We start from the raw sequence: 14,102 nt of genomic DNA, 5'->3' as shown, positions 1-14,102 counted from the left end.
GTGACTACCACAATTACAGAAGTTTTGGCAGAAGGCAGCCAGGAGGGAGCCGTGCGGGGACGTCTTTGTTTGGCTGTGGCCTGTCATATGGGCTTTACTTTGAATCAACCTCTGGTGTAAACCCAAGCTAGCTCCAGAATTATTCATTATTCAGGAGAAACTCTCTGCAAACAAGTGGCAAGCAATAGTTAGTAATACAGATGCTCTATTTACTCCATCATTATGTTCTTATTTAGCAAGTAGTTCACTGAGTAATGTACGATTGTTGCACACAGTGAGATGCGGGTTTTTACCAAGAAAAATTAAATATTTATTTGTTTTCATCTTCTTCTTTTTTTAAATTTTCAATACATTTGCAAGTTAATGTCAACATTGAACAGGTTGTGGATATGACCAGTCCATTCATTACACAACCATCCTTGTTCCCCCCTCCCTCCACTCAAGTAAACAAAACATCAAAAGCAAAATCAAACGTCTCAGTTTATAAAATGAACGAAACACATTGAACACATTCTCACACAAAATCTAAAAATGAAAATTGGCTCCCTGTGGGACAATGCTGGCGACCAGCCAATTTCATGAAACAGTCATTTTGTTTAGTCTTAAATCACTGTTGCGGTTTGTGCCTTATTGCCTTACAATTGGCTGTGGAGAGGATAAGAAAAGAAATTGTTAACACAATTGTCCTCAGTTGGTGACCGACAAAACCCCTTTTATAAATCACTATAATACATTTAAAGTATGTCAGTCTCAAATGTTCAGACTGAACTGCCGGCTCTTCTTTTCTGCAGTTTTTCACTCAATCTGTTCCCTTTTTGCCTTTACATTTCATTTATGTCTTCAGTAAGTTGTTTTACAAAAGTGGTCATAGAAAATAAATACAAATATTTTCCAGAAGGTAATTTATATCTGACCCCTAATGTCACCTATATTTGTGTTGTCATCTGTCACTGCAGTCCATCTTTCTTTCTTCCATGTTGTCCCTCATTCTTTTCATAATGTCCTCCTCCCCTCACGTTTTCTTAAGCACTTCAGCAGAGTTCACTGTTATAGTTACCATAGTGATCATGGTGTTAATAAATAAATAAATACATAAAAACAAATAAATATTTAAATATTTCCTCAAATAAATACATGTTTGTCAGACAGTTTGCCGTGGCATTGTTTTACCATACCTACATGATGATGAGACTTTGTAACCCTGAAAAAAGTGTTTACAGTTAACAAATTAAAGTTTAAATGACAGAAAATCTAAATGGCAATTTTGGTGACTGAATATCTCTTTCTTTATTCTATCTCGTATCATCGCCAAAGATTTCCTGCTGAGGTCTCACAAAAAGCAAAGAATGTAAAAAAAAACAAGAGTTCAAAGTTTGACAGTGGGATTTGTCCGTCAAGTGATAAAGAGATGGTGCTCGGTCTTTAAGGAACACAGTGCTGGCTCTGATGAGTGCCAGAGGGTGAGAAGAGGAGGCAGAGAAGAAGAAGAAGGAGGAGGAAGGAGTTTAAACGTCTCTCTGCAGAGGAGCTGTGCTAGGACCCTTCCTCCTCAGGGTTTGCTGGAGCATAGTAGCCTGCCAGTTGCCTGAAACGTGGTCCCCAGTCGCTGAGGTAGGAGAAATCCTGCTCTGAGGTGGTGGACATCGTGTGGATGGAACTTAGTGAGAGCGCCGGTGAACTGTTGCCCTCAAATGCGTATGTCTGGAATGAGTCATATGGTGGCACCGACAGGTCTGCATCAGCTTGTTCCACCTTCTTCCGGATGTAGCCTTTGAATAGGGAGAAGTCTGCTGCCGCTGCCGCTCCCTCTGAACCCCCACCCACACGGTTCGCCTGTATCCACTGCGGCAGGGAGCGGATGTCTGGGCCAGAGTCACAGCTCTTGGCCTCTGGGAAGTCATACAGGTTCCTCAGGGCGCTCATGTCGTACGCCTGAGTGTCCTGCTCCCCTCCGCCCTCATCGTTGTACTTGATGACGTTATCCCTCATGTCCTCCTCGTCCTCCGCCATCCTCTGGCCCTTCCTGTGGCGTTTCAGGGTCAGGATCAGCAAGACGAGAACTGATGGAGAAGGAGACATAGCAATAAAGAGTAATATTATGATTTAAATTCCACTCACACAGTGAAATATGTACAGGTTAATTGTTAGTTTACAAAGAAAACAATGATATTCTTAATTCATCATCATACAACCCATGTTTTGGCAAAGCACAACATAACGGTTACATAGACATTGTCAGATCAATCTGAAAAGTGGGAAGGAATAAAAACCAGGAATGCAAATAAGGGATTTTTCAAAGCATTTTATAAAACATTACAACATGCTTCACATTTCTTGCAGCACAGAATCCAAGAGATGTCATGCTGTGTTTAAAGAGCTTGCATGCAAACATTGATTCCCCACATGTTGCTACTGCTATGAAAAATAGCATACAGAATAACAACACTGAAGAAAACAGTGTGCTAAACGTGTACATGGTGTATTGCTTCACATCACACATACGTATGAGGGTTTACAGGAGTGCTTCTTCATTCATGTGAAGGTTCTTAACTACTTCCATTGTAACTTTGATTTCACCTGAAAGGGCAAAGGCACAGCAGGGGGAGGATAATATATGATCAAGTTTTACATTCCAAATGCATGAGCATGGATTTTTCTCAATAGTAATTGTCTTGCACAAAGATATAACACAAAACACCCTAATGAATACCACACTCTATTTCTATACTCATCCAAATCGAGTGAAACTAAAAGTTTGAAGTTCCATCACTACTTGAAAGCAGAGGCAACCACCTACAAAGACAAGGAAATGCCTGGTCAAATTAAGTCTGGATTAAAGAAGAGAAAGCAATTGAGATAGATCACATCATAGACTAATGAGACGAGAGGAAAACAAAGGTTGTATGCAGAGATAAATCAATGAGGCTTTAATTTCAGCTTAGCTATTTTAATTAGTGCCTACATTTGTGATTAGACAAGTCTCACTTAGCTCAGACACCCACCCCCTGACTCAATCAGCCCTCCTCAGGGCTGCGCCCCCTTCCCCAATGTAACCACCACCACCACATTTGTCTTAGACGTGCAGCAACATGAAATGTCATTTTCCGTGATGATAAAATCATATTACAGGCAGTTATGAATTAATTATGCATACTGGAGAGTAACGAGCAACATACTGAACAACTCAATGTAATAGTCTCATGGATGAGCCAAAATAAAAGCTTTGTTTGATCAACTTATTGATAAGCAAAGAAAGAAGTGAAAAGAGATTGATATGCGAAAGGAGAAAAATGCTCTAAAAGTATGCAGACGTGAATTCAAAAAGTCAACAAAAATATAAAAAATATATACCACAATTTATGAATTGTCTCAGTTCATTAATTTATTTTTCTATAATGAATTACTAATCAAAATAAATCTGACCCTTTCCAGCACGTGTTTTTTTCCTGCTCCCCCACTTCACAATATCATTTGAATTAATAAGAGCTATGAGTGGCCTTTTAAGTAATTATCATACATGCTGATAAAATAATTCATATTGGTGATAACAATCAGGCTTATTAAAAATGCATTTTGGTGGGAAATGTAGTACTTGTGAGGAAAAAAAGAACATGTTCAAATGTTATCTTAATTATTGAGGTTTGATTGGCAGCAGGATCTGTTTCCTGTGGCCAGACAGACATGGACTGTGAAACTGTGTAGTGGAATGAATCCTTTTTTCTTCCCTTTAGCAGGGGAAAAGCGGGATGCCAGTGAAGGGGACATTTAGATAGATCATTAAACAGTGGGCACCATGCATCTTCTGGAACAGATAGCCTGTTACCTAAACAAATGCCTACAAGCCCACAGAGATAAAAAGACTATCAATTATACCGGGGCCTGTGATGTCTGGGACAGATTGTTTGATGCTCTGAACCCACCAGAACACCCATCCATACATTGTGAAAATGAGATATGCCTAAATCGCTTCACAGTCTAACTAGATCAATGTCATGACTATATGTGCTGTTTTTAGGACATTTACACATGTTAAAGCACATATATTAGTGTGTGAAAAAAGCCTGGGACATAAGCAGCCTGTGAAAGTGACCTTGTACGTCAGGGTGTGACTATAAAACACACAGTCTGGCTTTCATATCCTTCTGTTCCTCTTTCTTTCTCCGGAGAAAAGTGAAACCCGACTAAAAAACATGGGTTTTAAACATATCATCTGTATAAATGACTTGTTGCTGCTCCTGGTAATTGTCTTCATTTGGTTTAAGTGGCCTAACAAATAACTTGCGGTGAAAACGCCCCATGTGTTCCTTGCCTGAAGAGCTGTGCCAGCTTAAAGAGCATTGCTGATCTTTAAATGGGGATTTGATGCAGTATCTCCGGATGATAATGTACGCTCTCTTCTAACATTGTTTGCTGGGCTCCATTGGGAGAGCAGTGTCTGTAACCATTGTGTTTATTCTTCTCCTCCATGAATGGGGTGAATTAATTGCCACTGGGTTGAGGAAACAGTCATGGTTTTTGGTAAATTGCGATGCACACTACCATGCATACTAAACCAGCCCTTAGACAATTACTCTAAATGTACACTAATGAGGAGAATAATGTAAACTCCCTCATATGTGCACATCACATGCTGTTCAGTAAACAGTATTGAAGCAGTGAGGACACGTGGCAGTTCACTCTGAAGCAAAGTCGATCGGATAACCGCTCTTCTGAAACACACATCTTTACTGATAACATGTGAGTGTCGGTGCCTATTAGGGTACTACGATGCTTAAACTGTATGCTATTGGAAACCTGTTTATTATATTGGAGGTAAACATGCCGCGGGCCATGTTAATACAACATCGTGTACAGAATATACCTAAGTAGGAAGCATATACACCTGTGTATGGCTCCCTCCTATATGTAAGCTCGTCCTCATGTGTACAGATGTTGTGATAAGCGTTTCTGACAAGACGGTTAATTTACCCTTGGGCTGCGCTGGTTGCCCCCACCGAGGAGTTCATCACAAGCAGATGGGAGGTAATTGGAATGGATGCATGCAGATGCTGCGACGCAGTGAAATGGATTCATCACATCAGGCCTATAAATGAACTGATGGAGGGACTGTTTGTTTGTAAGGTAATTAGGCAGAGATTTGTTTTCATTTTTCTCATCATCCAACAATTGATGTAATAGAGGCGGTCCAGCCTCTGGAGAGAGGGGGTGCTGGCTGGCTGGTTAGGTAGACGCTGTGTGTGGGGAGGAAGAATGTGTGTGTGTGTCTCTGTGTGTGTGTAATAGCACATCGAGAGAAAGCATTGCATTGCAGTTAATATGTGAGGAGGGATTTGTCTAAGCATGTGAATGTGTGCTAGGCATGCATGAGCACACCCACACTGTGTGCACGGAAGTGTGTGTGCTAGTGTGTGCACAGTTGAAGGTAAAGCAGAAGCAGAAAGGTGTTGTGAAATGTGCAGTCAATAAGATTGCTGACTGTTATTCACACCACAGTAGTTGTGAAAACACTGCTCATCCCCCTGATCACAGGCACTGCAGCCCTGAGTCCGTAGTGGACAGATGATGACTGGCAGAACCCAGGTACTCTGATGCAGCTAGTCCTTCAGTGCTTTGATGAGGCGTGTTCAGTCCATTTTGTACCAATCTCAGTCACTCAAAGTGGCAGGGACTGTGCCATTGACAATATTTGAACCGACGATGCATCATTTCATGAGTCGTGTCTAAATACCACGAAACATGATATCATTAACTAATAGTAAAAGGCATTACAGCTTATAGCACTCTGCCAAATGTATGTTTTAATCAAAATCACTTAGGCTGCAATGAAATAAAAAAAAAAAGTTTTGCACCACATAATGTGTCCAGCTGCCCACAAGTTTAAAGGCCAGAGGATTCTTTTGACTCCCAAAGCCTTTGAGGGCATGTCATCTAGCCAAAACACCAAAACCACAATATGTCTGCTGCACACTGATTTTTATAGCCAGCAGAGGTTGCCTAAGATACATAACATTCTTGTTGAGGCTTTTAAAACCATGATGAATAAATGATGCTCGGCTTTTGAAGTTCACTCCAGTTGATGGTTTGGTTCATGGAAATGGAGTTCGAACAACTCTCATTAGAAAAGCTCTTAAAAGAAATAGATAGCAATGCTAGTCACAGTTAAAGCTGCCTGGTGTTACATCATCCATCATTCACTGTCTGCAAGATGTGAAACGCGTATAGGTGTGAGTGGGGGAGACAAAACACTGTGACAGCGTTGTAGTTTTTTTTTTTCCTTTCTGAGGAGTGGGATGCTAAGAAGAACAGCGCTGGTGGGGGAACAAGAAGCTTACTCATACATTTTTTAGATTTGACAATACTCAACCTCTGAGAGGGTAAGCGTGTGCATGCATGTGTATGTTAGCATGTGTGTGTGTGTGTGTGTGTGTGTGTGTGTGTGTGTGTGTGTGTGTGTGTGTGTGTGTGTGTGTGTGTGTGTGTGTGTGAATGTGTGTGTGTGTCTGTGTATAAAAGTCTGAGAATGTCTGGAAAGCCTCATCTATTTAAAGCGTGTTCCAGAGGTATACAAGTGCTGAGGCAGCTCCTTATCCTGTTCGCTCTCTCTAACCCCCCTCCACTTTACTCCCTTTTATTCCATCCCCGTCTGTGCTCCAACAACCAAATTGGCTTGATATCATTCATAAACTCAGGCATCATCTGGGCTCCTATTTAAACAAAGCAATATTTTCAGAAAAGAAGCAATAACATGTCTAACAGGAAAAACGCTCATAGGGACATATCAAAAATTGATCTTGTTTTTATGTCGCCCGACTTAGTTTTTCTGCCACTGCATGTGCAATTCCATTCTTGAAATATATATAACTTCCCAAAGTGTTCAATCCATTAGGGCACATGCTAGGTTGCATGATTTTATGAGCAGCACACATGGAGTCATTTATTTAGGTGGAGCCCTCCATCTTGCTTTATCCTTCTATTGAATGTGATGGTTAAACTTAGGAATGACCCCTAAAGAGCAATACTAATATGCTGTGCTTATCCCTTGCTCTAGTCACCCATACATGTGTCTCCTCATACACCCATACATGAGTTCATCCATCTGCTTACCTATGAGGATGAGAATGCAGACCAGAAGGGCTATGAGTGCCCCAGGGCTGAGAGCCGCACTCATCGAATAGGCTGTGGCGTTGCAGGATTGGATGGCTCCCTCTGTGTTGCAAAAGGAAAAATAACATTTAGTGTAAATAATTTAACACCAGTTATCAGGCATATCAGTGGACAAGGATTAGGTACTGTATTTTTAAAGGTCCCCTATTTTACAGTTTTTCCTCAATATATTATAGGTCTCAGATACAAAACATGTCTCTGAAGTGTTTGGCTCAAAATACCAACCAGATCAGTGCAGCATCCCATAATCCCCTCTGTTTCAGCCCCGTTTCAAAAGTGCTGATTATCTGTCTGTTACTTTAGATGAAAATAAGGAGCCACTCCCCACGCCCCTCTGAGAGATATTTGGTTTAAAAGAACACAATGGTGCGCTAGAAAGAGATTCAGGTGATAAGGGGGGGGTACCTTGGTTGGTTATTGGCTAATGGTTACACAAGCCAAAAAAACGTTATGTCATCACAAAGTGGCCAAAATCTGATCTGCTCATTTTCAGAGAGTTTTTATATAAATGGATCAGGACAAAAAGAGAGGGAATCTTTTTTCCTGAAACCTTCAGAATATCTTAACGCAGAGGGGACACATGTTTACTGTATGTATAAAAGACATGAAAAACTGGATTTTGCATAATAGGTGACCTTTAAGAGAAAAAAACTGTTTTTTTATCAGTCATATCGTTTCACACCACTGAAAACCCTTCCGAGGGACAATAGTGTGCATATTTGTGGCTTTGTGTTACATTGTTTTATAAAATATAAGCTGATAAGAGCTGTTTTCTGAGCAAACCAATGGCACGTATGTGACCTTCTATAGCACTGCTGCTACTGCTGCTGATGAAGGTGACAGTGATGATAATGTTAATAATGGTGCAGTGGCTCTCACCTGGGTCGCAGCCGCAGACATGAATGGTCAGGGTGCCTGTGGAGCTGAGGGAAGGAGGCCCGCTGTCTACCACCAGGATAGGCAGGAAGTACACATTCTGCTCATGGCGGTTAAAGCCTGACCGCTGGGTCCGGATTCCAGCTGTGTTGTCTGGGTGGGCGGTGTGTGTGTGTGTGTGTGTGTGTGTGTGTGTGTGTGTGTGTGTGTGTGTGTGTGTGTGGGTGTGTGTGTGTGTGTGTGTGTGTGTGTGTGTGTGTGTGTGTGTGTGTGTGTGTGTGTGTGTGTGTGTGTGTGTGTGTTGGGGGTAGGGGATAAGAGAAACAAGGATAATTACACATGAGCAACTTAATATTTGAAAAACAAACTCTGCTCACTGATGCTTGGTTTCATCTGCAGTTGGATTGATAATACTCCATGTAGCGAGAGCTTGAATTACTTTTTTTTTTTTATTTGAACTCGACACTGTACTTATAGAAGTAAACACATATAACAGCAGGACAGTTGTTTATATAGGCCTATTCATCCATACTATAGTAAAAGGGTCAACATAAAAAAAGCACTATCCTTGTCTTCTTCTGAATAAATCATTAGCCAAAATGCATACTTCAAGGACTTTAGACAAAGGGTGGCACGATTGTCACGTATATCTCGGGGTAGAATGATTTCACTGGGGAAGACTGCTTTGTGCTATTAAGATTTATCATTTTTTTCTTTATAAAAAACAGCAGAGAAAATGAGTGAGAGAGCCACTGTTTGACATTAAACTTCACCGGTGTGTATATGAGCTTTCTCCCGGAGACATAGATAAATGTAGCACAGAAAACAGGAGGAGGCTTTGACAAATAGACTCAGAAGCTTTGTGAGTAGACTTGCCGATACCAAGCCATCCATCTCCCAGAGCATATATCACCGTTATCCATGTCGCCCTAAAGCTCCTCTGGCAAATGTAGAACAATCTTCATATTACTGTTTATGTGCGGGAACGGTACGCCCATGAATATGTCCTTTTGACTTTTAAACAGCACTCTCCTCATCGGCTGTTTTCTTTAAACAAACATCTCTAAATACATATAATCTAAGGCATCTTGTGTAGTTTGCCATTAAAACCACATTTCTAAACCAATTTTTGGAACTCCAAAAACATATGCTTGAAGTGAAGTGAACTGGATAACAAGTCATTTAAACAACACTACAAATGGAAGAGTGATGACCCTAGTGGGAGGCGGATATTGTGTAAAAAGGTCAAAGCTAAAATAAAAGAGTCAACAGCCATTCTAGTGGATCTGTGAGTCTGTACTTTGGCACAGTGGTGCTTTGTGCTAAAGTCAAATGTCAGCATGCTAACACCAACAATGCTACCATGCTGATGTCTAGCAGGTATTATGTTTTCCATGCTCACCATCTAAGTTCAGCATACTGATATTTTCTGATTAGCAATAAACACAAAGTATGGCTGAGGCAGATGAGAATGTCATTAGTGTTTCAGGTGTTTGATTTTAGAACAATTTATTGAAACCAGTGACATTTTGAGCTAATGGTGATGCTGAAAGAAATGTTAGTGGATCACCAAAGTCATTTGCATTTATCCTCCGAGGAAGCTTAATATTTTTACACATTTTAATGGCAATCCATCAAATAACTGTTGAGATATTTTCTTCACTAACAAGAGTAGGACTGACAAGCAGCCCGAAACTGCCATCATGGAGCCACGTCTCTTGCACGACTAAAGGGAAATGCTTGGTTAATGTTAGAGAAAATAGAAATGTTGTTCTTTAGTGGACACACTTGAAACTGACCTTAAGCTGTCACATTAGATTTACATTTACAGGCAGCAAGCATAGAGAACAAATACAGCCATACATGCCGAAGAAATACGCTATTACAGCCTAGAGAAGCCATTGTATAACGTTAACATTGCCATTAACTCTTTATAAAATTGGCTGACATTAGCATATGTTCTCTGACTGACCAACCCACAGAAAGAAACAAACGCAAAAACGTTCACAATATTGAAAACAGAAGTACAAATAATGTGCTATAAAGTTTCAGTTATGTTTCATTTAATTGTAAGCATGATATGGGACTATCTGGGTAACATGATGTCAGTTTGTCACATAACAGCAAACTTTGTTTGGTAAAGATGAGGTTTTGCACTACATACTGCCAGCAACGACCTAAAAGAGTTTAGCAACATGGGGGGTGGGGGGGGGAACCTAAAAAACAACCTTTTCATCATTGTATGTCAAGGCTTGGAGACAGAACGCAATGTGAGGCCATGATGGGGAAAAGAAGAAGTGACAGATTGAAAGTGACAGGTTGACAAATGTGTCAATGAAAAGAGACACCAGTGTGGAAAAAGAGGGGTGGGAGGATCAAAAGTACGTGCAGGGTTTTGTTTGTCTTCACCAGAATATATACAGGGGTCTGCCTTGGTGTTTAAGAGTACATATATCTTGATGGACTGTTGTAGTGTGTTTATATGTATTTATGTGTGCGAATTTATTAGAGAATACAAGGGCCAGAGGGCCATACCACTTCCTGCCACTCTATGCATATTTGTATGTACAGTATGTGTGTACTTTAAACAATGTGTGCATCTATTCACATGGGTGTGAGTGGCAGTGCAGCGGGCCTGGCTGCTGTCACGCTGTGACATTTCCCTTGCTAGGGCTGCTCCCCTGACATTTTCCTGGTGTCAGATCAATCTTGATTTAGCCAGATGTCACATTCACTTTGCTACACATCTATAAACGAGGAATCTGCAAGTGCGTTTGTAAAAACACAGACAAGCATGAAAAACTCATCTTCCTGACAAAGCAGACTCATCACGGGTGAGCACTGTGATTGTAATGTGTTCTTACATTGTGTAGATACGTGTAAATGTTGTGTTTTCAGAGAATGCAATTTTCATGACACTTGAGAAAATTATGTACAGTAAGCTGTTCACATTCTATTCAAGAGGAATCAAGATGCTGTGTTAAACTGTTCAAAGGTGATACTACATTAATACAAAACATATACCTGCTTAGACCAAAAAGCTATTTGAAAAATGTGTCTTTTCTAGCATTTACTTTTAGAAAGCCTCCTGTGATTGTTAAAATCGTTTGGTAGTGTATTCTTTCAGTTGTCTTACTTTAAAACAACAACCATCTGGCATCTCAATGAACTGTGACATTGTCAAAGTACTCACCAATCATTTCAACACTTTTAGAGCTGCAGTCTTTCAAACAAACTCCATTTTTCTTAAAGGTCTACATTTGAAAAATACCCTCAATCATTTTACTAAACTTTCATAATGCCAATCACTCAGGGAAATAGAAATATATAAGAACGTCAACACAATCTCGAGCACTTGTCAGTCAAGCATTGTCTTCCTTTAAGCCCCTGTCACACTGTCCCGAAGTTGACGCCCGATGGACACACGAATATGGAATTGTGAATTTCGCACGAAGATAGCCCCGAACCACACATGAAGGTAACATTTACATTACATTTAAGACATACAACTGCAACGAAAGTACCAAAAACAATTATGTTACAGTACTGTGATACTGTACTGATATCTTCAGACTTTGTTCTTTACTTTATCCGTCTTTATATGTAGAAGATATTACGTTTTCTCCGTAATGTTGTTTCCATAGCAACAACAACTTCCTGTCAACTCGCCTTCAAAATAATATATTATATCCTTTTTAGTTTCACAGAACACAAATTGGGTTATTTACATAATATGTTTACATGATTTTGTTGTGCAATAAAACTACCCGATGGACACACAATAAAGGAAATGTTCAAATTCGGCTGTGATCGTAGCAACATCGGGCCATTCGTGAGGGCATCTTAAGCCATCGTATGATCGCTGGTGGAGTTTCTCAGGCTCCGGCAGCAACTTCGTGAGCGGTGGCAAAATCTTTGGCATGCCAAAAAATTGCCGAAGGGCCTTGCGAAGGTTCATTTTCGTGTTGAATTCGTGTGTCAATTTTGCCCTTCGTAAGGCCATCGTTAGGGCCTCTTGTTATCATCGGTGCCATCGGGCATTCGCCCCGATCAGAGTGAGGGTGAATGCACCGATGATAACACGAAGATGACACGATTTGACAAGATGCCCTCACGAGTGCCTTACGAAGTTGCCGCTCACGAAGTTGCTGCCGGAGCCTGAGAAACTCCACCGGCGGTCACATTTAACTCTATATTAGATTCTGTTGGTTTCTGTCAGAGTGTAAATAAACTAACCCACTGCTATAATCACACTCTCGACCTTGTTCTGACTTATGGTATTGAAATTGAGCAACTATTAGTCGAACCGCATAATCCTGCTTTATCCGACCATTTCTTAGTAACTTTTTTAGTACTATTACGAGACTACAAAGCATTAGTCAAAAGCTCTTGCAGCAGAAACCTATCTGTTAGTGCTATAGCCACATTTAAGGAAGAGATTCCACCAATACTTAACTCGATAGCATGTCTGCATGTAGGGGAGGAAACTTATACAAAATGTACACCACCCCAAATTGATCATGTTGTTGATAGTGCTATAGATGCGCTGCGAATAAAATGAGACTCTGTTGCTCCTTTGAAAAAGAAGAAAATAAAACAACATAGATTAGCTCCATGGCATAATGCCGAAACCCGCAAAATAAAGCAAAAGTCTAGACAACTTGAAAGGATATGGCGTTCTACTAAACTTGAAGAATCTCGTTTGATTTGGCATATTACTCTCAATGAATATAAGAAAGCACTGTGTAAAGCGAGAGCAGCCTACTACTCTTCATTAATAGATGAGAATAAGAATAATGCAAGATTTCTTTTCAGCACTGTAGCCAGGCTGACAGAGAGCCACAGCTCCATTGAGCCTTCTATTCCCATAGCACTCAGTAGTAATGATTTTATGTGCTTTTTTAAAGATAAAATTGTTACTCTTAGAAACAAAATTAATGACCTCTTACCTTTGACCAGTATAGTGTTATCAACAGCTCCCGGAAACGTAAGTTCTAATATTACACTAGATAGTAAACTAGAATGCTTTTCAGCCATTAACCTTGAACAATTACATTCAATGATTCTCTCTTCTAAACCATCAACGTGCATGTTAGACCCAATTCCAACTAAGCTGTTGAAGGAAGTTTTTCCATTAATTAGCACTTCTTTATTAAATATTATGAATATGTCTTTATTATCAGGCTATGTTCCACAATCATTCAAAGTAGCAGTGATAAAACCGCTTCTTAAAAAGCACAACCTCGATCCAGAGGTTTTAGCCAACTATAGACCTATTTCTAATCTTCCGTTCCTCTCAAAAATTATTGAGAAAGCGGTCGCAAAACAGTTGTGTGATTACTTAAAAAACAATGATTTATTTGAAGATTTTCAGTCTGGCTTTAGAACACATCATAGCACAGAGACAGCTCTGGTTAAAGTCACAAATGATATTCTAATAGCCTCAGACAAGGAACTTGTCTCTATTCTTGTTTTGCTCGATCTCAGTGCTGCATTTGATACTATCGACCATGATATCCTATTGCAAAGACTAGAGCACTTAGTTGGCATACAGGGAACTGCTTTAGGCTGGTTTAGGTCCTATCTATCTGAACGCTCTCAGTTTGTACGTGTTAACGATGAATCTTCCACGCAAACCAAAGTTAGCCATGGAGTGCCACAGGGCTCAGTGCTCGGACCTATTTTGTTCACATTATATATGCTTCCGTTAGGCAATATTATAAGGAATCATTCTGTAAACTTTCATTGTTATGCGGATGATACTCAACTATATTTATCAATCAAGCCTGATGAAATTAATCATCTAAATAAAATTCAAGACTGCCTTAAGGACTTAAAAACGTGGATGACCTTAAACTTTTTGATGTTAAACACGACCAAAACTGAAGTTATTGTACTTGGCCCAAAGAATCTACGAAACAAATTATCTAAAGATATACTAACTATGGATGGCATTAATTTGGCCTCCAGTGAGACTATAAGGAATCTTGGTGTTATATTTGATCAGGATTTATCCTTTAACGCCCACATAAAATCAATTTCAAGGACCGCCTACTTCCATC

At 40.1% G+C, this 14,102-nt stretch overlaps 1 protein-coding gene across 1 annotated transcript in view; it reads right to left on the bottom strand.

The window, feature by feature from the left end:
* Window positions 1-217: 217 nt before the first annotated feature.
* The window catches only part of LOC117447436 (cadherin-22), a 193,209-nt gene continuing 179,324 nt past the window's right edge, over window positions 218-14,102 (bottom strand). The window contains exons 12-14 of the mRNA XM_034084181.1: window positions 8,044-8,193; window positions 7,105-7,206; window positions 218-2,060 (exon numbers count right to left, since the gene is read on the bottom strand). Coding sequence (XP_033940072.1) covers window positions 1,534-2,060; window positions 7,105-7,206; window positions 8,044-8,193 — 779 coding nt within the window. The 3' untranslated portion in view covers window positions 218-1,533. The remainder of the gene's footprint in view (window positions 2,061-7,104; window positions 7,207-8,043; window positions 8,194-14,102) is intronic.

Source organism: Pseudochaenichthys georgianus, chromosome 5 (assembly GCF_902827115.2).
Source record: "Pseudochaenichthys georgianus chromosome 5, fPseGeo1.2, whole genome shotgun sequence".
Lineage (NCBI taxonomy): Eukaryota > Metazoa > Chordata > Actinopteri > Perciformes > Channichthyidae > Pseudochaenichthys > Pseudochaenichthys georgianus.
Note: the sequence above shows the minus strand (reverse complement) of the source record. Positions and strands in the feature narration are given on the sequence as shown.